The 27,357-nt window shown below is 42.2% G+C and overlaps 1 protein-coding gene and 1 long non-coding RNA gene across 12 annotated transcripts in view; one reads left to right on the top strand and one right to left on the bottom strand.

The window, feature by feature from the left end:
- The window catches only part of NTN4 (netrin 4), a 233,671-nt gene extending 211,249 nt beyond the window's left edge, over positions 1-22,422 (top strand). For 4 of the 5 annotated variants that reach the window (XM_063927591.1, XM_063927593.1, XM_063927589.1 and 1 more), the window contains 3 exons: positions 10,298-10,366; positions 16,493-16,663; positions 18,990-22,422. In XM_063927591.1, the coding sequence (XP_063783661.1) occupies positions 10,298-10,366; positions 16,493-16,663; positions 18,990-19,126 (377 nt within the window). In that variant the 3' untranslated portion in view covers positions 19,127-22,422. Of the gene's footprint in view, positions 1-1,937; positions 2,306-10,297; positions 10,367-16,492; positions 16,664-18,989 lie in introns of those variants that run through there. The other variant, XM_063927592.1, reaches the window with a different exon arrangement.
- LOC134932819 (uncharacterized) overlaps positions 1-27,357 on the bottom strand; it is a 221,135-nt gene that overhangs the window by 184,817 nt on the left and 8,961 nt on the right. For 6 of the 7 annotated variants that reach the window (XR_010179495.1, XR_010179490.1, XR_010179494.1 and 3 more), the window contains exons 2-3: positions 18,899-19,076; positions 8,150-8,246 (exon numbers count right to left, since the gene is read on the bottom strand). This is a non-coding gene — a long non-coding RNA (uncharacterized LOC134932819). Of the gene's footprint in view, positions 1-8,149; positions 8,247-14,450; positions 14,644-18,898; positions 19,077-27,357 lie in introns of all 7 variants that reach the window. The other variant, XR_010179492.1, reaches the window with a different exon arrangement.

Genomic DNA, 27,357 nt, shown 5'->3' on the forward strand with positions numbered 1-27,357 from the left:
CTAGCTTAAACACCACTCTATTCTCATACAAACACTACAATCTCTGTCTTCAGGACACAGACCTATCGTAGTTTTCATTCTAATTTTCAAATCACTCTTTTAGTATTTGATTCTCTGAATCCACAACCTCTTTGTTTCCTCTATAAGGTGGAGTACCGCAAGGCTCAGTCCCACGTCCTCTGCTTTACTAATCTTTACCATGTCTCTTTCGGATTTCAGTATTGTCTGTATGCGGATGATACTCAAATCTACCTATCCTCTCCAGACTTGTCAACACATATATTGGTCTGTTTGGGTGGTCTTCAGTATGCCGAATGTCGGGATCCCGGCGCACAGTATACCGGCGCCGGGATCCCGACACCCGGCATACCGACAGATATTCTCCCTCGTGGGGGTCCACGACCCCCCTGGAAAGAGAATAAATAGCGTGGCGCAGGTAGCGCGCCACCGTGCCCGCAGCGTGGCGAGCGCAGAAAGCCCGCAAGGGGCTCCTTTGCGCTCGCCACACTGTCGGTATGCCGGGGGTCGGGCTCCCGGCGCCGGTATGCTGGTCGCCGGGAGCCCGGCCGCCGGCATACCATACTACACCCGTCTGTTTTACCGAATGTCTGTCTGCCATTTCATCTTGGAAATCACCTCACCACCTTAGACATATTTAGAATTACTATTTCCACCAATAGTAGTTACCAACCTGATATATCTATCACTGTTGAAGACATAACAATCAACTCTACCCCACAAGCTTGCTGCCTAGGTGTCATCCTAGACTGTGACCTTTCCTTTGTTCCCTACTGTACATTCAGTCTGTTTCCAAATCCTGTTACATGCATCTAAAAAAAAGTATCCAGAATATGTCCATATCTTACACAAGACACTGCCAAAACTTTAATTTATGCACTCGTTATTTTTCTCCCGCATTGATTATTGCAATAGTCTCTTTACTTGTCTTCCACAAAACAGACTTTAACCACTACAATTCATTTTAAATGCAGCTGTGAAGCTAATCTTCCTCGTCTGTTGCTTCGCTCTGTCAGTCCCTGCATTAGTTACCTATATTGTACATAACTCAATAAAAAATACATTTACTTACACATAAGGCTATTAACCAAACTTCACCAACATGTATCTCTTCGCTTATCTAAACATATCTCCCAGCTCAATCTCTCTGATCAGCACAAGATGAGTGTCTCTCATATACCTCATTACCTGCTCCCAGTCATGGTCACAGGACTTTTCTCAGGCTGCACTATAATTATGTACATACATACTGTATGTAAGTCATGTGCTGTCCAGGAGACCGCCGGTCACTATACGGACGCCGGGATCCCGAACAGTGAATAGCCTGACGGTCACGACACCCATAGAGCTGAAATAGAACCTGTGGCAAGCGCAGCGAGCAGCCGAAGCCCACTGCGCGGCGAGCTCAGTAAGCCCACAAGGGGCTTCGTTGCACTCGCCCCCCCCCCCCTTCCCCCCGCGGCCATCTAATAGCCGAGATCCCGCCGTCGGTATGGTGAAGGGTGGCCTCCCAACCGCCGGTCACACGAACCCAGCCCTTGGTAAAGATAAAATGGGTTCAGTATGATTTACCAGCGGCCAGGATGCTGGCCATCAGTATATCAACAACGGCATCCTAGCCGCCAGTATGCCGGCAGTGGGGCGAGCGCAAAGAGTCCCCTTGCGGGCTCGCTGCGCTCGCCACAGGTTCTATTTCCACTCTATGGGTGTCATGGACACCCAGAGTGGGAATAGTCCTGGTGCACCGGTATTCTAGCTGCCGGCATTGCCAGCTGTCGGGATCCTTGCGTCGGTACCCTGAACACCGGGATCCCGACAGCCGGCAAATTAAACGTATACCAATAAAATAACTAAAACAAATAGTAAAGTAGACATGAATCTATACTTTACTAAACCCATGCCTTGTTTGTCTCTGGCAGCTCTACTGGAATCATGTAAAGTAAGGCGCTGCTTTCATGGCTTTCGAATTGTCCCAGTTTTCCAGGGGTTGTTCACCTTTTTCATTTGGAGATCTGTAAATGCCAAATTTTGGATGATTTTCCCTGATGCACCCAAGGTAGCAAGCTGTGGTAATCACCAGTGGAGAAACCATTGCAATACACATGAGCCTTGATACAAGACCAGTCTTTATTATCTACCGGTCACTAAATAGATGCTCATTTATTTCACTATTGGGTGACTCCTCTCTCTATTGTTTTATAAGTGGGAATAGCTTCTATGACTTCTTCTTTCATTAGCTTCAAAAGGAATTAATGTATTTCATAGATTTACAAACTTGAAAGTCATATGGATATCCTACAATGCCACTTGTGCCATGATTCATTTTGAAAGTGTTCTATCACTGAAGGGTATGAGGATACCAGCATTGATTGCATTGCTTCAACATTACTCATTTCATAACTTGTGAATGTCTGCTTCAAATAAAGATCTATATATTTTAAAACACTTCCCACTGATTTAATGCTGGATTAAAAAGATTTAGAGGAAAGGTTGATGCGATTTAACATCTCTACTTTACTCACTGGATTTATATAGATCATTACAGCACACCTATTTCACTTTTCCCATAAAACGTAAGCTGAACATATTAGAATGACAATCAAAGCCAATCAGTTTGCCGGCTGTCGGGATCTCGGCGGTCAGGATACCGAGTTGTTAAAGAGTGTAAAGCTGGGTACACACTGGGACAACGGGCATTCGTTCCGACATTGAAACAAATGCACATCAGCCCAGATTGCCCGTACACACTGCAGCTATGTTCATGAAGGACAGAACGACCACTAATTTAGATTTGATTGCAGCAGCAAATTTCTTAGCAGTTGGGCAAAACCATGTGCACTGCAGGGGGGGGGGGCAGATATAGAGAGAGTTAGATTTGGGTGGGGTGTGTTCAAACTGAAATCTAAATTGCAGTGTAAAAATTAAGCAGCCAGTATTTACCCTGCACAGAAACACAATAACCCGCCCAAATCTAACTCTCTCTGCAAATGTTATGTCTGCCCCCCTTGCAGTGCACATGGTTTTGCCCAACTGCTTACAAATTTGCTGCTGCGATCAACTCTGAATTATCCCCCATGTTCTGTCCTTCATTAGCATAAACAAGGATGCTAGCAGGATCACTAGGTTTGATGTGCATACACACTGCCCGATATGCTCCATCCTGAGCAATATGCTGATTGGACATCGGCAGTGCATAGCCCATGAAGTACGTCATGTGTAATGCACTGGCTTGGTTTGTATATAAGGTGTGCGATAGGCTGTCTGCACACATGCCACCCGTTATTGTCATAGGAAAAAGGGGCGATTTATTCAAGTTGCAAAAAGGGATGATCATCGGCTTTTGCCAAGAGTGGCAGTATTTCTGAAAGAGAGGAGTTTGTGAACTGTTCGTGTGCTAGGTGGTGAAGGTGTATAGTGACTGGACAAATAGCACCATTGCAAATAACCGACATGGAAACTGCAGAGCACCACACGCCATTGATGTGAGAGGGGAACGTCGTCTCCGAAGGTGCGTGAGGTCTGACCAATGCGCTACAGTGGAGCAGCTCACCATCAAAATGAACCTAGGGTGCTACCAGACATGTGTCTAAAATGAGAGTTCAACCCATCTAGCTGCTGTCCGTGCTGCACACGGCGGTTACTCTGGCTATTAGCTGGTGGTCATAATAATGTGACTCGACTGTGTATGTGTGTATCTATATGTAATTCAGGTGGAAAACTGTGATACTGAACTTGGCATAGTAGATAAGTGCCAGCAAACCTATTGCATGTCATGGGTATAAAGAAAATGGGCATCCAACCTTTAGGACCCTCTCTTCCGTAACAGAGAGCTTTGCTTATATTTACTAAAGATCAATTTCCATTTATTTTAATCAATTAAGATGTTATGTTTCAGAGGCTAAAACACACATTTACTAACAGATGATTTTTTTTATATTGCTTTTTAAGTGTTAGCAAATGTGTGTCTTCTGTGTAACCGCATCATGGAGTGTCCTGCTAGGATGCGGATACACCAGGGGCAAACGCAGGATTTATTTAGGGGGGTTTCCATGGGTGTGTATCTGTGAATGTGTACATATATACACACACACACACACACACACACACACACACAAGCACGCACATAGATATATATATATATATATATACAGTATAGGTAGCTATATATACTGTATATATATACACACACACACATCTATCTATATATATATATATATATATATATATATATATATATATATATGGGACTCAGTTAAAATGCCGCATACCGGCATCACGGTGTTCGAGACCGACATGCAAGAATCCCGATGGCTGGTGAAATACCGATAAACGGAATCCCTATATCCGCAGGATATGCCCACTCGGTTAGTTGCTCCAAGCCACCAACCGAGTGGGAATATAACCTGTGGCGAGCGAAGCGAGCAACCGGGCCTGCAGCGAGCCCGCGAGTGTTCTCGCCATTTCGCTTCCGACCGACGGGATGCCACTGTCGGTATACTGACAGCCGGCATCCCGTGTGCTGGTAAAACATAAGGAATATATATATATATATATATATATATATATATATAAAGTACTATGTACTCGGCACTCACTCATAAGTTGATAGGTGCTGCGGTGCCCTCCTGGAGGCGAAGACCTCTAGTAATATATTGATGAAGAAGGCGGCACTCAGACAGGCTTGGAAAGCAGTAAAACTCTTGTCAGTTTATTCCAACTGACAAGAGTTTTACTGCTTTCCAAGCCTGTCTGAGTGCCGCCTTCTTCATCAATATATATATATATATATATATATATATATATATATACACAAACAGCACATACATAGACACACACACACATACCACACACATTCATACATACACAAATACACATACATCCCTGTAAATGCATACATATGATACACACACATTTCATATACAGTATTGGTGGTATACTGTACATACCACCAGCGGCTGGGAGCAGTGGGAGGCAGGAGCAGACTGGCGGTTCAGTGAGGAGGGAGAGAGCTGCTGCGGCTGAGAATGCGCAGCCAGCACTCTCCCCGGACTTTGTCTATGCAGAGAGCTATTGTATGTAGCTCTCTGCTGCTGCTGCTGCTGCTGCTACTGTAGTAGCTCCGTGTCGCGGTCGCGGCTTTTGCTGAGACAGAGACACTTCTGTCTCCGTCTCACAAATAAACATTTGGCCCCCTGCGTGCGCTACTGCACACATCCAATACACATCATTGATTTAGATTGATTTTAAGTTGGTAAATATACCCCTTGGTGTAAGGGGCCACTGGAGGTTGACATGACTTGAAATGATGCTCTACACTTATAGGCCCTACACACTGGCCGATTTTCTGAAAGATATGAACGATCTCGTTCATAAATGAACGAGAACTCGTTCATATCTTTCAGTGTGGAGGCTCCAGCGATGAACGATGCGCGATGAACGATGCGCTCGTTCATCGCTGGTCTCCCGTCGGCTGTGCATGCAGGCCAATATGGACGATCTCGTCCATATTTGCCTGCACTTCAATGCAGCCGCGTGACGGGGGGAGTGAAGAAACTTCACTCCCCCCGTCACTGCCCCCCCTCCCGCCGCCGGGTCGCTCGTCGGCCGTATCGGCCGTCGGGCACCTCGGCGGCGCATCGGGAAATGTGTAGGGCCCCTTAGTCAAGCAGCAATGGAGTACAGCAATGCTGCTGCAATAATACTGTTGATATATAAGATTTAAATAGCACTGAGTAATGGAGCGGAACAAATAGAGACAAGTACCTTCATACAATGTAACACATTCATTGCCTAACCAGGCATGAAATGTATCATAGCGAACAAGAATTGCGGTTTTCATAATCCATTTTCTAATTTCATTTCTATTAGAATTAATTAATGTCAACAAAATATGCATTTACTGTGGTTTGTTTCTGTTGGACTGCACAAACATTCCATTTTTTAATTATTGGATAAACTGAACGCTGCTCAGATCTTACTGCTTCCCTTCTTTGGAATGTCAACAAAGGGAGTGCTGCTGATCCGGATGTCATGGAGCACCTATGCTAAAGTTCCAGCAAATATTAACCCTTTGTAGCCACTGATGTGTCAGTATATAGAGTTTTATGTGCACACAGTACAAAGCACTGCTATGCAGTGTCTTGCACTTTCCGTGCCTAATATTCCAAAGATCCAGGTCGCTTCCAACCCTAAATGGACCTCAGAATTCCTATACATGCTACACCATTTGCAGACACAACACCTCCCAATCACCGTGTAAGTGGCTATACCACCCAACTTCTTGTAAATTGGGACAGTCTCCTCAAATCAGGACAAGGAACTGTTTGGACATACTGTATGGTATAGTGTGAATGAGGTACAGCATCCCCATTTCATGTACTGTACATGTATATTGCCAAGGTTTTCTAGTCAGAAAATTGCAGTATTATGAAGCACTAACTGTATGTAAGATAGGCTGACCATATTATCCCTTTAACCTGGGACACTTATGAATTACACAGGTTCTGTGGCTGGCTGACTACAAGCCTACATTTCACCTGGTTTTATGCAGCCACATAACCTGTGTAATTCATAAGTGTCCCAGGATAAGTGTCCTCAAGGACCACCAATAGTTCATGTTTTCCAGGTCACCTAGCACGAGTACAATTGTAATCATTACTCACTGACACATTTTAAAAGATCTACTGGAGGAGCTAATTATTTCACTTGTGATTCCATGAGGAGATCTGGAAAACGTGAACTGTTGGGGGTACTTGAGGACCGAATTTGGGTGTCATCTGGTGAAGGCATCTATTCAGACCTTTATCAAGATATCCATACCCACAATTATATATAGTGTGTGTGTGTGTGTGTGTGTGTGTGTGTGTGTGTGTGTGTGTGTGTGTGTGTGTGTGTGTGTGTGTGTGTTTATATATATATATTACGGTCAAGTCACATTATTATGACCACCTCCTACATTTTACGTCAGCAGCATGTAGCCCGTGAAGTACACATATCACTCATTGCTGTCATGGTAAAAGGGGAGATTTATCCGAGTTGCAAAAAGGGATGATTATCGGCTTTCCGGCCTAGGGTGGTAGTATTTCTGGAGAAGTGCAGTTTGTGAACTGTTCATGTGCTGCTGTGGTGAAGGTGTACAGTGACTGGACAACTGGCACCATTGCAAATAACCTACGTAGAAACTGCAGAGCACCACGTCCCACTGATGTGAAAGGTGAACGTCAGCTACAAAGGTGCATGAGGGCCGACCAACATGCTACAGTGGAGCAGCTCACCATCAAAATGACCCTGGGTGCTACCAGACGTGTGTCTAAAATGACAGATCAGCCCATCTAGCTGCTGTCCTTGCTGTACATGGCGGTTGCTCTGGCTATTAGCTGGCGGTCATTAAATGTGACTCGACCGTCTATATATATAGTATCCAAATGACTTTCTAGTAGTAGTATGTTTATTGCTGGCTGATACCTGATACCTGTTTGAGTTAAGTTGTCAGGAATTCTTCTTCTTGTGTGTGTGTGTGTGTGTGTGTGTGTGTGTGTGTGTGTGTGTGTGTGTGTGTGTGTGTGTTTATATATATATATTACGGTCAAGTCACATTATTATGACCACCTCCTACATTTTACGTCAGCAGCATGTAGCCCGTGAAGTACACATATCACTCATTGCTGTCATGGTAAAAGGGGAGATTTATCCGAGTTGCAAAAAGGGATGATTATCGGCTTTCCGGCCTAGGGTGGTAGTATTTCTGGAGAAGTGCAGTTTGTGAACTGTTCATGTGCTGCTGTGGTGAAGGTGTACAGTGACTGGACAACTGGCACCATTGCAAATAACCTACGTAGAAACTGCAGAGCACCACGTCCCACTGATGTGAAAGGTGAACGTCAGCTACAAAGGTGCATGAGGGCCGACCAACATGCTACAGTGGAGCAGCTCACCATCAAAATGACCCTGGGTGCTACCAGACGTGTGTCTAAAATGACAGATCAGCCCATCTAGCTGCTGTCCTTGCTGTACATGGCGGTTGCTCTGGCTATTAGCTGGCGGTCATTAAATGTGACTCGACCGTCTATATATATAGTATCCAAATGACTTTCTAGTAGTAGTATGTTTATTGCTGGCTGATACCTGATACCTGTTTGAGTTATGTTGTCAGGAATTCTTCTTCTTCTTCTTCTTTTTTTTTGCGTTTTCCCTCCTTCACACCCTAGCAGGCCAGGATTCATCCCTCCCTGGATAAAGACAAAATGTAATTTTTATTCATTTCTAGTTAACCCAAATAGTAACAAGAGTGGGCCACTTCAACTTAAATGATTAATTACAAAGAATCTCCCAAATAAGTTTTACATTTAGGTTTCAATATCGCATTCACATAAGTAGCCCTTTGTACTAAATAGTATGTTGCTGACAATATGGAAACTGCAAACTAACTGGCTCTACACAAATAAAAAATTATGCATTACAGACTTTGTGTTTCACAAGAATACCTACAGACCTACTTAACATTTTAATATATACAGTATATCCTGTTACCTTAGCATACAAAAACACATTCACATAGTTTATTTTACACTCTGAATACTATTTAATTTGCTGAAACCTCTTTATATATGAGTTGTTGTTTATACTAGATGACAATGTCCAGGACACAATGCAGTGTAAAATAACTAATAAAGTAGCTTTTATAGTTGCAACCAGCGTTGTGTTTCAAATCTTTGTGTGCTCAAGTTGGGGCCCTGACATACATACAATTGACTTTTTACTTGATACCATTTCAGCACTGTTATTTATATTCAAAGCAATGTCTATCACATGAAATAGAAGATTGTTTGCAATAAATGGTTATCACCAAATAGCAGGATACAGTTTCCCATCCTGAAGATAGGCACAGCATATGCATGGGTTTTGTGTGGCACCACAAGTCTCAGCAATATATATTCTGTAGTTTACCTCTCTAGGCTCTGTCTCTCACATGTAGCTTGGTTCTCTGTTATCTGTCTTTCCCTCACTTGTTTCTCATTTTCACACTTTCTGGGCCGGATTCAAATGATATCTAACCCGCTATCTCCCATCTAAAGTGACGGGAGATAGAGGGGCGATATTAAAATGTGCACCGTTATCGTGCTGATTGCGCTCATTACAGTCTGGTTTAGGCGCGTCAACCAGACTAAAGTAATTGGCGAGATTGTGAAGAGACCCGTTTGGGTGCCCAAATGGGTTTCTTCACACGCATTTCAGCACGCTACCTCTGGGAGTAACGAGCTGAAATTAAGTTGTCGCGCCCATAGGCAGTAACATCAGAATACCACCAGTGGGCACCGTAAAGGGGCAGGATGGAGGGAGAAATAATTGACTTTGTCCCTCTTTGTCTTTCTTTTGCTGTCTGCTTCGGCCTTTCTTTCTAGTTTAGGGTTGGCCATATGTGGTTATCCATCGATGGTTAAAGCATTTGCAAGGAAACAATCAATGGTTTCACCCACCGATGGTCACCCCTGCTTTAGTGTTTAGTGAGTTGCAGGCCAACTAGGACCCTAGGCATGGCATTTTTGGGTGACATGGGCGGAGCTATGCTCTGTGTCCCGACACGACACCTTGGATATATAAAAAAAAATAAAAAAATTGGTATCTCTGTAGCATCGCTGGCGGGAAACCATCTGGTTCTCTCCCTACAATGTTAAAAGTAGTTATCATTGGTCATAGACCATCAATGATTTCAAATCATTGATGGCCGATGGCCATCCCTATTCTAGTTCCTCTGTGAAGGTGTGTACACACTTACCGATACAGTGAACTATATCGCTCATTTTCCCCTTCCTGAGCGATATAGTTTACTGTATCGCCCAGTGTGTATGCTGCCGACGATGAGTGATGCGCGGCCCTGCAGGTCGTTAATGATCCTTGGTCTCGGCCGTGCATGCAGTTCAATTTGGACTCATCATCCAAAGCTGCATGCTCTGGCCGGCCGTGGCATGACGTCACTGTGCGATATCATTAGCGATATTGCACAGCCTGTATGCCCACCATCGGGCATCCCGGCCCGGGAGGGGGAAACACTAGGTAATGCTGCATATGGCATTTCAAGTAGTAAAATTGATACCTTGCAAATATATTTATTAAAACTAAGTAAACACTTCAATTTAATGCTAAACAAATGTATATCTTAAGTAATTTGCAAAAGAAGTTTATATTTCAACACTATAATTAGCAAACTTTATTTCAAGATTCGTGTATATATATATATATATATAATTTGTACATACAAATCTTTCTTTTTTTATTTTAGGTAAATGTGAGTGCAAAGAACAAGTGTTAGGAAGTCCAAAAGTGTTCTGCAGCATGAAATACTCTTATGGTAAGTTACATGTCCTGTGACAACACTGTGCTGTGTGAGATCAGAATGCCACTGACTGTCCTGTGACGACAGTGTGCTGTGTGAGATCAGAATGCCACTGACTGTCCTGTGACAACAGTGTGCTGTGTGAGATCAGAATGCCACTGACTGTCCTGTGACGACAGTGTGAGATCAGAAAGTCACTGGTCGTATCATGGGAGTGTCATTGGTGTGAATCCACAAGCCCTGTATAATTCTGAGTCATGCATATGGGGAAGGGGAGCATGTTTCAGACAGACCACTTGCAGCTAGGATGGGGCTAGTGCAGGTGCAGATACGAATGACAATGGTTGTAGCTGCCAATGTAAAATCAGTGAGCCTCAATGCTTTCCGCTTTCACACTCAGGATCCACTACATTAGTAGAAAAGATACTGGCATTAGCATAAAGTAGTACAACAGTCTTCTGTGGCTGCCCACAGCTACAGCCACTCTGCGTGCAGCTCAGAATCAGCCCCTTTATGTAAAATGAGTATGTTTGACTTACTATGAGTATGTATTGAGCACTTGAGGCCAGTGGGGGAAAGTCAATTGACCTTAATGGATTCACTTTAAGAGAATGCTCCATCAAGGACTTCTTGGATGCTTCATCAAGAACTATTTAAACAAACAGAGGGGGGGGGGGGGGCAGTGAACCAAATAGGAATAAAGCAATCTCCCCCAAACCAGAGGTATTGTTTCTGCAGGCAAAGGGCATAGGAAGCATATCCACACCAACAGAAGATAATTCAGATCAAATCCAAATAACCATAGGCAGAGAGATGAATATGGCTACGTCACTGGAAAAGCACAAACAAAACTCAGCTATGTGTGCAAATGCTAGGAGCTTAGGAAATAAAATCACAAAACTAAATTACAATAATGACAAGGGATGATCTAGATATATTGACAATTACAGAGTCATGGTGCAATGAAAATCATTACTGGGACATAGCTATACCGGGATATACTTTATTTAGGAAGGACAGAATGGGAAGAATCAGAGGAGAGGTAATAATCATGGGAGACTTTAATCTTCCTGATGTAAACTGGGAGGTGTCTGTTGCTGGTTCCACTAGAAGTAGGGACATTTTAAATTCACTGCAGGGAGCATGCTTCCACCAATTGGTGAGGGAACCCACTCGAAAATATGCAATATTATACTTAATACATACAAATAGAGACAGAATATCTGACGTAAAAGTGGGTGAAAACCTGGGATCCAGTGATCATCAAGCAGTATGGTTCAGAATAAAGACAGAGACTGACTTATCCCATATAAAAACAAAGATTTTAGGAAAGCTGATTTTGTAGTGATAGGAAAATGTGTAAGTGATTCTATGGCAGAGCGGAGGAACTTGGAAGCAATGCAGGAGAGGTGGGAAACATTAAAACGTGCAATATTAAAGGCAATAGACCTTTGTATCAAAAGTGTAAGGAAAAACACAAGGAAAAGGAAGCCAGTGTGGTTTGCGAAAGAAGTAGCAAGTATTGTGAAAGCAAAAAAGATGGCTTTTAGGAAATATAAGCAGACACAAAATAATGAAGACAAAGATATATCTTGTTAGGCAGAAGGAGACTAAGAAGGTAATCAGATGTGCAAAGGCACAAGCTGAGGAGAAAATGGCCCAGTCAGTTGGTAAAGGAGGACAAACTTTATTTTAGGTATATAAGCAAAAGGAGTAAAACAAAAGGCGGAATTATAAAACTAAAGACATAGACTGGGAGTCTTGTTGAGGGAGACAGTGTAATAGCAGAGCATCTTAATAATTATTTTTGCTTAGTATTCACTACTGAAAGAGAGGGGAAGGGGCCACAGTTAAATTACATTTACAGAGGAGAAGGTCCTAACAGAACTCTCAAAGCTGAAAGTGGACAAATCTATGGGGCCAGATGGCATACATCCAAGGATACTAAAAGAGCTTAAAGAGGTGCTGGTAGCACCATTAACAGAATTATTCAACCTGTCATCAGCTACAGGAGTAATTCCAGAGGACTGGAAAAGAGTGAACGTTGTCCCACTGCACAAAAGTGGAAGCATGGAAGAGTCAAACAACTACAGACCAGTGAGTCTTACATCAATAAAGATAAAGAGTTGTAGATTATATCAAATCCAGCAATTTACAGGATCCCAAACAGCATGGATTCACTGGGGGGGAGATCATGTCAAATGAAACTTATTGACTTTTTTGACTGTGTGACTAAAGTAAGTAGATAAAGGTGGAGCCATAGATATAGCTTATCTAGACTTTAGTAAGGCTTTTGACATTGTTCCACATTGCAGACTGCTAAATAAACTCAAAAGCTTGGGATTGGGTACTAAGATTGTTGAATGGATAAGATCTTGGTTGCAGGATAGAAAACAGAGAGTTGTAGTAAACGGAGTGCATTCACAGGAGGAAAATGTTACCAGTGGTGTACCCCAGGGATCTGTACTTGGACCAGTGCTTTTTAATATCTTTATTGGTGACATTCCAAATGGCATTAAAGGGAAAGTATGCTTTTTTGCAGATGACACAAAGGTATGCAGCAGGGTAGACACACCATGAGGGGGAAAACAAATGATTGAGGATCTAGGTAGGCTAGAGGAATGGTCAAGAGTATGGCAATTACAGTTTAATGCAATAAAATGCAAAATCATGCACTTGGATCTCAAAAATCCTAAGGCTAAATATAATATTAATGGCAGTATACTGGAAACTACTGAGGAGGAAAGGGATCTAGGAGTCACTATTTCAGGTGACTTAAAGGCAGATAAGCAATGTAACAAAGCTATGAGGATGCTAGTCAGATGCTTGGCTGCATTGGGAGAGGAATCAGCAGCAGAAAGAAAGAAGTAATAATGCCACTGTATAGTTACGGCCTCATCTAGAATACTGTGTTCAAATCTGGAGGCCATATCTTCAATAGGATATTAATACGTGAGAGACTGTACAAAGAATGGCAACTAAAATGGTGCATGGCCTACATCACAAAACATACCCAGAAAGACTAAGAAATCTCAATATGTATAGTTTGGAGCAGAGAAGGGAAAGGGGGGACATGATAGAAACTTTCAAATATATCAAGGGTTTTAACAAAGTCCAGGAGGGAAACATTCTCCAAATGAAGAGAAGCAATAGGACACGAGGACATGCACTGAGATTGGAGGGAGGTAAGTTCAGGGGAAATTTGAGGAAAAATTACTTCACAGAAAGGGTAGTGGACAAGTGGAATAGCCTCCCATCAGAGGTGGTAGAGGCTAAGACAGTAAACAATTTAAACATGCATGGGATAGACATAAGGATATCCTTACAAAGAAATAAGAATCAAATAAGGTTTGAGATAAAAATATGATTTAAAAAAGGGCAGACTAGATGGGCCAAGTGGTTCTTATCTTGTGCCGTAAAATTTTATGTTTCTAACACAGCTAAATGGAGCATGCATCATCTAACAGCATGATGCCTGTCATTAAGGACAGTGTGATATTTATTTTGACCTTTTCAGCATACCCCCCAACAGTTCCAAATACAGAGGGACAGTCCCGCTGTCCATTCCGTGGGTCGCAGTGTCCTGTGGGCGCGGGGTGGGCAGATTGGGAGAGCTAGTGATCACCACTGCTCTGAAAAAGCAGCCGGTGGTCACTGAGTAGATGTGCATCTATTACTACAAGGAGGGTTAGCCGGGGTGCTGCCCAGCTGCTCAGGGAGCGCTGGGCACACCACCAATATGATGAAAAGGGGGATCGCTGTGCTAGGCCACGCCTCCTCTACCCTAGGCCTGCCCACTCATCTGAGGCTACGACCCTTTTTCGACCACTGTTGCACCTTCGGCGTGGCAGGTCCCGATTCTCCAACATCAAAAGTTGGGAGGTATGTTTCAGATGTATACATAAGCAAGCTACACTTTCATTCACCCCACCAAAAGAATTCCAAATGTAGTTGTTAGTGTAAATAAGCTAATAGTAACTATGTATTGTCTGAATATTAAATGGACATTCATAGTTTTAAGGCTTGGTTATAATAGATTGCAGCTTTGTAAACACACACAATAATGATTGTGACTTTAGATCTCATATATCAGACTTACTGGGCTCATGCTGTCATGCAGATCTGGATAGAAACACAACTATTTCTGCTCATTTAGAAACCAACTTAGTGTTGTGTGTAATGGCTCATTAGAAGTGCATAGAATATGAATGACTACACAAACAGCATTGTTGCTATGATCCATTGTCATTGACCTCTGTGTAATCTGCAGCCTTCACACTGATGTTTAAGCCCTTGAAGAAAGCAGTTTTGATTTTAGAAGCATACATGGTAGGAAATGAGATGCCACACAGACTTGGAAAATAACACATGTTAAACGTTAATCTAAAAATGTTTTAATCAATAGCAGACATTTTTAGTCCTCTTACTAAGCAGATGAAATACGTAATGTTTAGTCTTACATGTACATTTCCAATAGCAAATAACATATGTATTTAAGCTAAAAGACTATCTAGGGTATTCAATTATCCGCAAATTCGCGGCAATTTTTCGCCCGCAATCGGCCGAAAATTGCCGCGAAAACGCTCCGTTTTTCGACCTATTCAATTCCGACCGGGTTTCACGTGAAAATTCTTGCAGTGAAAAGTGCAGGTGAAAATGGGGAAATCAGCCTGTACCCCAAAAAATGCTAAACTAACATAGGAAAACAGAAGAGAAGTGTGTTAGAGATCACATTAGAGAGTTTTTGGGGACTTAAATTGTGTGAAATGGCGGTTATATGCATTTTTTTTTAAATGCAAAAAAATGATAGAAAGCAAGTTTTTTTGAGCAAAATAAATGCTCTCACTAAATTTGGGGTACATGAAAATGGGTATAAGTATATATTTGGGTCATTTTAGGGTACTTTAAAAAAAAGTGGAAACAGACCGATTACTCCCATCTGCAAGCCTAAAAAACACCTGTCCCACTCATAAAGCACCCCAATATACCTGTCCCATACCTTGAACCCCAATTTCCATCACTTTTTACTTTTTCACCCCAAAAATGACATGTCATTATTGGCCAATTAAAAATAATTTAAAACTTCAACGTGCCTAATTAGTCATAAAGGGGGGTGTCCCAGGAGTTCTGTACCATATCCAAACATTTTTACCTTAAAATAGTGACTTTTCCCAACTTTTCACCTGCTTCAGAGAAGGTGAAGTGAAATTAGTGAAAACATGATCACCGATAAATTTTCCAGGATAATTGAATAGGCTGTAATTGCATTTCACGTGAAAAGTCCGGTTTTTCACCCGAAAACCGGACTTTTCACGTGAAAAGTCAGTTATCACTGCTAATTGAATATGGCCCTATGTATTCATTTCCCTTTACAATTGTTAAAGCTGTCCACACCTGTTTCCTTCTGGGAGTGGATCAGGGTCAGGAGATAAGTTACACCCAACAAAGACAGGGCGTCCTGCAAAGGAAGGTTCAAGGGGTCTCTTGTTGGTGAAAAAATCTGATTATTGCTGAGTATTGCACTGGCTTCCTGAGAGCACTAGTGATGATATTATATCTTCCTTAAAGATAAGGAGTAGAAGCAAAAACAAAACAAATGTGAGCACACAGGTCCCTCACTCCGTCATCACTCTGTCTCACTATGGAAGAGGGATGTGTGCTTGATTAGGACACAATTTATCACCTGACAAGACCTGGGAGCCCTTAAAGAGAGTGACAAAACAAACTTATGAGTAAACAAGGTTGTTATATTACTGATTATCTGCAATAAACCCTTTGTTTCTGTTGTTAAATAATGTGTGTAAATATTGTATAATGCTACACCTCTTATTGCCTGCAGCTTTTTAGTGGAACGATATGGCAGATGTTGGGCTCCTGGGCTGGGGAAGGTGTTTTAGCTACAGTAAATAACTGTTCATCTATCGTAATTTAGTTTGTGTTTTTGGCGCGTACAAGATGACGTGATAAAGTAACTGTCAAATGTGTATACTTGTATATCTACAGTATGTATGATCATTGGACTAATGATTAACAATTAGTACAACAGTTACTACTATGCACCATATATACAGTAAGGGGTTCTTTGTGTTCTGTGCCTTCCAGTTAATTTTCTTCTGTCACTTTGTTTTTCTCTTTGGACAGTGCTAAAAATTAAGATACTGTCAGCTCATGACAGGGGCTCTCATGCTGAGGTTAATGTGAAGATTAAAAAGGTTTTGAAAATGACAAAGTTGAAGATCCTGCGTGGAAAGAGAACTCTGTACCCAGAATCATGGACTAAATGGGGCTGTACCTGTCCCATCCTAAACCCTGGTATACTATCTGCAACCCACATGTCTACTGTTATTTCTGTCTCTGGAAATTACCATAGTTGATTTAATGTATAATTATTTTGTTATCATTAGTTAGTAGTAAGGGTAAACCTATAAAATAAAAGGCCAAAACAAAGTCTAATGGGTACTGTATATTTACTAAACACTTTGGGGGGTATCCAATTAGCCACAATATGCGGTCACAGTTAAAGTTTTTATCACCTATTGCCCGGAAAAAAAACCCACTTATAGTGGGTATGCACACTCCCGTTTTTCAACCTAACCTATTACAAAATTGCGAAAACGGGTGATCTGCGATGTGTTTACCAGCGAAAAGTACAGGTAAAAACTGGAAAATCAGCCTGTACCCCCAAAATGCCAAAGTGATATAGGTTAACAATACAGAAGTATATTAGAGGGCATAATAAAAAGATTTTGGGGACTTAAAATGTGTTAAATGGCTGCAATATGTTTTTTTTTTTAAACACGTTTAAAAAATTATAAAAAGCAAGCTTTTGTGTATAAAATAAATATTCTCATTAAATATGGGAAATATGAAAATGGGTTAAAGTATATATTTGGGTCAATTAAAGGCACTTTTTAAAAACCTTGCAAAAATGACTAATTACTTCCACCTGCAAGCCTAAAAACACTTGTCCCACTCATAATGCACCCTCACATACCTGTCCCATCCCTTGTACCTCAATTGCCACCATTTTTCACCTTAAAACTGACACCTTATTATTGGCTAACTAAAAGTAATTAAACACATCAATGTGCCTAATTAGTAATTAAGGGGGGTGTCCAAGGAATTCTGGACCAAGTCCCAACATTTTTAACTAAAAATAGGGATTTCCCCAATTTTTCACCTGCTCAGAGTAGGTGGAGAGAAATTTGTGATAAGCCCTATGGAGAATTATCGCATGCGAGTGATTGGATAGCTGTGATATTGCAGGTTGCGAAAAAAGCAGTGTTTGTTTCCCATTTTTTTTTGCAGTGAAAATGTGCTATTGCGGCTAATTGGAGACCCCCACCTCCCAGTATCAGCTTTCACAGCTGGATTTAAAAGGTCAATAGTAATGCGTCTAAACCCAGCTCTCAAAGCCACTGAGAATCAATGACTTTGTAAAGCTGATATTTAGTAAATATACCCCTACAGTTGAATCAATTCAATGGTCATTGTAATGGTAATAAGTTATAGTGGCCAAATGTCTTTGCGGAGGCTGCTTCAACCTTTATGGTGTTGCTTTTCCTTGGAGAAAAAAAAATCTGATGATAAAATCTCCATATTTTATCAATATTGATCAGTTTCACAGTGCCTCCTCTCTCATACCTCCCAGCTGTCCCAGTTTAGGTATGATAGTCCTGATTTAAGGGAACTGGCCAACCTTTCCCATAGTCGGCATATTTGTCTTGACTGCCAGGAACGTGAGAGGTGTGTATCTGCTCATTTGGGTATCCGATGCCACAACAGTGGCAAACGCAGGACTTGCATGGGGGGGTTTCCAGAACTGGGTGGAGCCAATCACGGGGGTGGGGAATGAGGTGACCCAGTATATGCTGGGTCCGTAAAACTAGTGTGTCTGTGTTTGTGTGTGTATATATATATATATATATATATATATATATTTTAGTGGAGGGGGGTTTCTGGGTGCTCGGAAACCCCCCCTGGGTGCGCCACTGCACAAATACCTGCCGGCTGCCCAGTGTTGGAAGGTGTGACTACTCATGCCATTGCAAATCTCAAAATGTCTATGCTCTATATTGATTTAAGTGAAGGGGTTGATTTAAAGGCAATTTCCATTTCAAATAGTTATTTTTATTCTGCCCAATCTATTTTCTGAACTGGCTTGCTTATTTTCCTCATGGCCTCAGAGCTGTAAGCTGCTATGCCAAATTACTTGATTCCTAACTGACTGTGTTATTACACTATATTAGCACATATTAATGTCATATACAATAATAGTATAATTTCTAATTAGTGATTTGAGATAGGGAAAATCAGGGAATCAGAGAATCCCATCAAATGGTGTAAGTATAACATCTTACAGCCTGAACCAGGGAGCAGTGAGTAACGACCAACTGTAGTGGTCACTGATTATGAGGTAAGCATGGTTAATGTGTCCTACTAAACTAAGGAACTGCCCAGAGGCCATTAGAACTTATTATTTAGGCATTGGCAAAAGTAGTTTATCTGCAGCCACTTTACCAGCACACTCTAGCCTGCCATAATTACCTTGGACTGTAACTGTAATGCTGATGAAAAATAAGAGGTAGGAAGGCGTTCAGGTGACTGTGAGTTGGTAACGCTGTTCTGATTTTCTCAGGGCTAGAATACCTTGTGGCTGGCTATGAAGATGTACGTTCTGGTCGTCTCATTGTCAACATGAAAAGCTTTGTCCTGCTCTGGAAACCTTCCATAGGAAAGAAAGTAATGGAAATTGTAAAGAATGACTGCCTATGAAGGGAAAGAAGAGTATTGGATACAGATTAAGAAAGGCTACTTCTTTGACTTCATTATTTAAATACCAGTGAACAAGAGAAAGTGTGCAGAATGCACAGAAGAAAACTGCACAGCAACTTTATGCTGTTATTCTTCACGTACGTGAGTGCATTTCATGACACGTACACCTGTTTCACAGCCGGGTGTGACACCTCTGCTCTGCCACCTTAATTATAGCTGGCATGTGATATCATGGGTATATCGCACCTGGAAGTGAGTGTCTGACAAAGTGAATGCAAAAGTATCTACAATCAAGCAAACTGTTTATTTTATTGAAGGTACAAAAGCAAAAAAACAAGCAACAGACTTTTTATATTCCGAATTGTTGTAAACAGCCTCCTTGTAAACCTGTTTTAAGAAGCACTTTACTATTTGTTAATGCATTTGCTTTTTGTTTATTTGTTAAAAGACATCGGTGTTTAGAAAGCTATCGAACGGAACCACACTATAGACACCTTACAGTAATTTGTTTTCTGCTTTTTTATATATATTATTCTTGTCATCAAAGATTTATTTATGTTGTAAAATCTTTTCATGATACCGGAGATAAAAAAAAAAAATCAAACCATGACCCCATTTCCATCTGCTGTTTTATTGACATTCAGATAGTGTCTACTTGTATCCTTTACTCATGAAGGTGGAAGTGCACAAAACGAGCTATTACTGGTAATCTGGATAATTCTGACTATTACATCGCCTTCTGTTGGATTTTGCAGAGCTGTACATTAGTGCTATTGAGCAACAAGTTACCCTGAACCAAAAGTCTTAGACAGAAAAGAGCAAATGTTTGTGTCTGCCCCTTAGCTGGTGTGATGCCTCCAATGATTACCTGTCTGAGCAGGGAACCTGCATTGACTGAAGTAAAAGTATAATGGGTCTCTGAAATGTAAAAGACCTAGAGAACACAGTGATGAAAGCAGCTTGTAATACAGCCTCAGGCTTCAAACAATTGACCCAGGCCTGCCACATGGGACACAGGGGGTCATTACGAGTTGATCGCTCGCTAGCTGTTTTTAGCAGCCGTGCGAACGCCTAGTCGCCGCCCACAGTGGAGTGTATTTTAGCCTTGCAAGTGTGCGATCGCATGTGCAGCCGAGCTTTGCAAAAACATTTTGTGCAGTTTCTGAGTAGCTCTGAACTTACTCTGCCCTTGCAATCACTTCAATCTCTCCGGGGCCGGAATTGACGTCAGACACCCGCCCTAAAAAACGCTTGGACACGCTTGAATATTTCCAAACACTCCAAGAAAATGGTCAGTTGACACCCACAAACGCCTTCCTGTCAATCTCTTTGCGATTGTCCATGCGAATGGATTCTTCGTAAATCCCATCGCACAGCAATGATCCGCTTTGTGCCCGTGCGACGCACCTGCACATTGTGGTGCATATGCATGCGCAGTTCTGACCTGATTGCAGCGTTGCAGCGCAGCAAAAAACCTAGCGTGCAATCAGGTTGGAATGACCCCCACAGGCCGCTGTGAAAACTAGTGCAAGAAATTAAATCACAAAGCAGGTAAATTATTTTTATTTTTTTGACTGGAGTTATGGAATAAAAAGTGACAAGTAGATCCTGCGCAAGAGCATAATGATCCATATCCAGTATTTATATGGTCTGCAGGAATGGGGTTATTCCTCCTAACACACAGCATGGCAGTGTTCCTCTTAGTGAATCAGTGCATTAATGGTAATTGTACAAACTAATGTATACCTATATTAAAATCACTTGTGTATGTCAAAAAATATACCAAAATAATGGGTTGACTTGTGAGGCCAAAACTTGAAGACTATTTAATTGATCTGTACATTGACTTTCACTATACACGAAGAATGCATTTAGTTTTGAACATTTGTAAAACACAATTATAGAGTTATAAGGGATATCATTTTCTGTTTTATTATATATTGTTAGTAATTTAAGAGTTACATGTATTTGAAACTCAGTGTCTGCTTGTAAGTACAGTTCAGGATGCATTTTCTGTTATATATGTAATTATGCTATGGATATACTGTATGGAACAAAGCTATGACCTCCACTACATTAGATATTTTACAGATGATATTGTTTTCTTGTAAGAGCTTGCAGATAGCAATACTCAGCAGCAGGTAACTGTAGTATACCTGTAGTATAACACACAGTAGTGTAAGAACTGTGTTATTTTATACTACAATCAAAGGCATGCACACAGGGTGTGCAGGTTATGTGCCCGCACACCCCTATTACAGCCCTCGCACCTACAGCATCTCCTCCCCGTATCTCAGCTGACTTGCAGGTAGCCTAGCGCTGGCTGCACAAAATGCCTATAGATGTAACAGACCAAAATAATCCATAAATAATAACTGGCAATTCCCTGAGAAGATCATCTGTGTACTGAGGATGCAGACAGCATCCCCGCGCTCTGGATTTCAGCAGTCGAAATCCCAACGCTGGAATCCTGACACTGGTCAGAAGACCGTCGCCGGAATCGCAACATCGTTCTCAATACTGACAATGGAATCCCGACTGTATCCCAATTATAAGTATGCCGGGCAGGAGGGATGCTGGCCATACACCATACGATGTATCATATGTACATCAAACATGGTACAATGTGCATACAATTACAGCTGATAATATGGGCTGCACGTATGATCATTTTATGCGACGTGAGACCCGCGGAGCCGCGCATTGCATCATAAGACCATATCTCCAGAAGGATATAAATACATTAGACCGTGTACAAAGAAGGGCAACTAAAATGGTGCATGGCCTACATCACAAAACTTACCCGGAAAGGCTAAAAGATATTACCATGTATAGTATGTAGCAGAGAAGGGAAAGGGGGGACATTATAGAAACTTTCAAATATATCAAAGGTTTTAACAAAGTTCAGGAGGGAAACATTCTTCAAAGGAAGAGAAGTATTAGAACTCGAGGACATACACTGAGACTGGAGGGGGGGAGGTTCAGGGGAAATTTAAGGAAAAATTACTTCACAGAAAGGGTAGTGGACAAGTGGAATAGCCTCCCATCAGAGGTGGTAGAGGCTAAGACTGTAGAGCAAGTTAAACATGCTTGGGACAGGCATATGAATATCCTTACAAAGAATTAAGGTTCAAAAAGGGTTGAGATTACCTAATGGATAAAAAAAGGGGCAGACTAGGTGGGCTAAGTGGTTCTTATCTACCGTCAAATTCTATGTTTCTATGATGTGCACACAGTGCGTCAAGTGACACGTCAATATTGTGTATTCATACACAATATCGACCTGATATATGGCCAGTCAGGCTGTTGGGAGGGAGGGTTAGGCACTAAAAAGGGGGGTTAGGCACTAAGGGGGGACAGTTAGGTTTAGGCTGCGGGGTGGGTGAGGGTTAGAGTTAAGCATCAAGTAAGGAGGGTTAGGGTTAGTGGGATAAGGAGAGAGGGGTAGTAGCTGTCGGTATACACCTATACACCTTTTTAAACTTGCAAGCAAAAACAGCGTATTCTAAAAAAGGTTAAACCTAACATTTTAATTGTCTAGCTGTTTAGATGTGGCTGCAAAATGTAAATGAAAAACACTCCTGGTTTTGTATTTAATACTGTTACCCTTTTAAATCCCACTCCTAGAACTGCTCACAAGTTCTGCCGCTTGATAAATACAGAGACTGTTTTTGTTGTGTTTGCATTTTACAGGCATTTTGGGGAGGTGAAATTTAACCTTTTAGAAGTAAGTTGTTAACGTCAATCTTAAAGTAATTTTTTCCAATGCACTTACAAACTTTTCTAAATACATTTAGAAAAGACAATTATGGGGCGTGGCTTGTTGTCTGGCTGGGACAGATGTGTTTCCAGGGGCACCTGCTACACTGTCCCTTTATAGCCCCTCAGGACCTTATTTTGGCCCTTGCACCCTATCCTCACCACCTGAGTGCGGAGGAGCCGGGGAGTGATTAGATCACTTCCGTGGGTTGTGGCCTACCTGCCTGCCCGGAGCCAGGACCTGGAGTGCGGGACACAGCCAGAGCAGATATCCGGAGGTCCATGGAGTACTCACCACGAGCTGAATGGACAGCAGCGGGGATCACCTGAGGCAGTGGGGCATGCAGTACTGCCGGGCGGTGGTGGCAGAGTGGAGGGAGCCGGAGACACAGCAGCTGAAACCGGAGGAGGCCCATAGAAGAGAATAGTGGCGGCCATATTGGGTCTCCCCTGTGAAGGGGAAAGAGACGCTGAATCCCCTGCAAACTGCCACTGCCTGCTGTTAGGGCCCTGTGTTTTTCCTGACCTCCATCCTGGCTACATGTGATACAGGGAATGTGTCTCTGGTCAGTGGGTGGGTGAGTACAGAAGGGAAGACGCTGCACTGCTGGTGCTCCCTCTTCTTCCCTCCCCCCCCCCAACCCCCCTTCCCTGCCTTTCTATAACTCCACAGAGTGTGTGCAACTATACTGTAGATTACACTTCTATACCTGTCATCTCTGGAGCCACTGCTTCCTCCATACATCGTCTATTGGATTTGCTTCTGGGTGGATTGAAGCTACATCCTACTTGTTCTCCGTTGGCTGATATATCAGATGCTGGCTTGCTTTCTGGCTTTGTTGACTCTGCCAATGCCGACCTACTAAGTATATTCTCTCCTACCCTTCTTCATTGTCGACGAGATGTATTGATAGTACTACTGACAGTGGAGCCTTTGTCTTTCTACTTCATGTAACCGGGAACCCTGAGTTGCTATCTCTGTGCCTTATTATGCCTTCAAAACTAAACAAACCCTCTAAACCGGTCTCGCAGCTCTCATTCTTCAAGTCATCCCCACAATCCTCTCGTCCTAAAAATACTGGGACCCCCACTACTGATCCAGTTTTTTAGATTTCTACACCCATGGCAGCCGTCCCTTCAGTGTCTGCTGCTGTTTCAGCCTTGAAGCAAGTCAGAGATGATGATGCCCTTACTGTGGGTACTATGAAGCTACTTTTGTCCCGCTTCAAGGAAGACGTTTCAGCATTACATAGACGAACTGGGCGGGCGCACTAACCATCTGGAAACTAAAATGGAGGAAGCTGTTGGGTCACATAATGGCCTTATAGACTCTCATGACGCACTTGAAGCAGAGGTGAGGTTCTTACAAGACAAGGTTACAGATTTGGAGGACAGATCACGACGTAGTAACCTCAAACTGCATGGGGTCCCTGAGTCTGTGTCGAATAGTAGTTTGCATGATTTCACAGTGGCAATATTCAGGCCTCTTTTGCCTCAAGCCTCCTCCGCAGATCTGCTCATTGATCGGATTCATCGGTTGCCTAAGGCTAGGGTGGCCCCTGAAAGTGCCCCTAGAGATGTCTTGATGAAGATGCATTATTTTCACATTAAGGTACTTTATTGAAAGCAGCCATGCCAACGTCTGATACATCTACGGCCCTTGGGGAACTTCAACTCTTTGGGGACTTGTCTGCAGAAACTCTACTTAAATGACGTTCATTTTATCACATCACTTCTGCACTCCGAAAGGCTAACATCCCGTATCGCTGGGGTTTCCCTACTAAATTGTTGATCGCACGTGAAGGTTCCACTGTCTCTATTTCTAATACAGATGAGGGAGCGAAACTGCTTAAATCATGGAAAATTGCTGGCTCTGCTTCAGGCACCTCCCCTCACCAGCGACTCCAGCTGGACTAGTCCACGGTGGAGTAGAGGCTATCATCTCTGGATTTTGCAGTATTTATGGTTTATTTTTCTCTTTCTGTGTGTCTCTATTTCGGTTTGACCAGTGTCTCTCAAGGTAGAGTTTTTGGGAGGCGCGGTGTAGGTCCGGCAGTTTTGATTATTGTGTGATATTACTATACTGAGATGCATCTTTTTGCCCCTCTTATCTGCATGGTATAGGTCTATGTGTGTTTGATTAGCTGTTGTCAATGTTCACTACATTAATAGTTCAGCCTTCAATGTTTATTTTTATATGTTTCTGCTTGGGTTTGTCTAGTGCCTCTCAAGACGCTGATGTTTTGTCACCAGGGCCCGCTCAGTTTTTTTTTCTACTATGGGCAATGCCCTTTTCCTATTTTTTATGGGCATTCTTGATATGTGTTGAAAGACACTGGGTGAAGTCTACAGTGGCACTTCTTATGGAGAGATGTCATACTGTAGCACTCAGTTTTGCTTCTTTCGCTCACACTGTTCAGGTTGTTATATGTCTGATTATCTGTTTCTGTAATGCTAATATGTTCTTTTATCTGTTGTTTTTGACTGTACTTAATAGGGTGGAGACTTGCCACTACCCCCCCTTTAGATTACACAGTCACCGTATTATGGCGACTGGTTGGGATCTCAAGAGAGATCAGTTTAGTTTTTTCAACTTTTCCTATGTCTTCCCAAATGTCGTCCTTGTTTGTTATCCCCAGTTTTTCAAGTGCATCTGTCTCTTTACTTGAATTAGGCCACATAGTCAAAGGCCGATTCATCAAGACATATGGTACAAGTAGTCTCTATTAATGCTAAGGGGCTTAACTCCCCCCAAAAATGGATACTAGCTTTAATTTTTTTCCACAGGCTTAAAGCACATGTAGTGACTGTACAAGAAACACACTTTCAAAGTCAAAATCCCCCCTTTTTACTAATTTTAGATACCCTCAGTGTTACACGGCTAATGGGCCCACTAAAAAGGCAGGTGTGGCTCTTTTAATAGCGCAGCACTGCCCGTTTGTTTTATCTTCCAAATATGAAGATCCTGAAGGGAGATATTTAATTCTCGTTGGCCAGTTAGACAGTGTTGAGACTACCTTGGTCTATTGCTACGCCCCAAATACCAAAAAAAATCTTTTTTAGGTCCTCCTGTAGAACTCTCCAAGATCACTGGCGAGGTGCACTTTTGATTCTTAGAGACTTCAATATGGTCTTGGGCTCATGTACTGATCAATCTCACCCAACCCGACCCCTTCGTCAGTGTCCATCCAAGGACCCCTCTAGTAAGTTCCGACAGTTGATGACCGAATACGCATTATTCGGTGCATGGCGGTCCAAACACCCTGCAGTCAGAGACTATACCTTCTATTTTCATGTGCATAGTTCATATTCTAGAAAATACTCTGCATTAGTAGATCAATGGACGTTAGCTTCCATAACCAAGATTGACTTACTACCGATATCTTGGTCTGACAACTCGCCCCTTTTGCTGGTTTGGGATGGTGGTTTAAGGGTAGTTCCCCTGGGTCCTTGGAGACTAGGCACACACCTTCTCGCTCAGCCGAAGGCTCGTCAAGCCCTCTTGGGATCTCTGGATTTATATCTTGATACTAATAACCCTGAAGATGCATCCATTTTTACCAATTGGTGCTCTCTGAAAGCTGTCCACATAGCCGCTAGACTAAAACAAGACTATAAATGAAGATATGTTTTAGCCGAGAGAGAAGTGGGCCAACTAGAAAGTGCACATAAAATTGATCCCTCTAACAAATCCCTCTTTAAGCAACTTCTAGCTGCCCGGGACAAAGTTAATGCCTTTGCTCTTGCGGAAGTACACCGCAATTTACTGCGGCTCAACCAAAGGTATTATACTCTTGGTAATAGGGCGGGACATTTATTGGCACGTAAATTGAGGGGACATTGAGCTAAAGAACGTATACACGCAGTTCATACACCCAATGGCGTTAATGTCACTGATCCGGTTGAGATAGCTAATACCTTCGCTGAATATTACTCACAATTATATAATCTAAAAGATGACCCTAGTATCCCCCAACCCACTATGGTGGATATTAATAGGTTTTTGGAAGGGTTATCCCTCCCCGCTATTGATTCTGAGATTTTTAATTCCCTTAGCTCTCCCTTGTCGCTAGGAGAGGTTGAAGCAGCCATAGATTCTTTTCCCCTACATAAAGCACCTGGCCCAGATGGTTATCCCTCAGATTTTTTTCTAAATGTTTAAATCTAACCTTGCCCTGGTCCTGCTAATGGTTTTTAATGAAGCATCTAACGCCACCAGCTTTCCAAAATAAATGTTAGAGGCCCGCATTATTACTATCCCTAAGCCAGGTAAATCACCCACAGCGGTTCAGAACTATTGCCCAATAGCATTGCTGAACACTGATATGAAACTATTTGCTAAAGTGATAGCAAATAGATTGTCCCTCCTTTTACCTTGCCTGATCAATCATGATCAGGTGGGCTTTGTACTTGGCAGGCAAGCATTGGACAACACGCGTAGAGTCATCAATATAGTTGAATACTGCCAGTTA

This window comes from Pseudophryne corroboree, chromosome 6 (genome assembly GCF_028390025.1).
Source record: "Pseudophryne corroboree isolate aPseCor3 chromosome 6, aPseCor3.hap2, whole genome shotgun sequence".
Lineage (NCBI taxonomy): Eukaryota > Metazoa > Chordata > Amphibia > Anura > Myobatrachidae > Pseudophryne > Pseudophryne corroboree.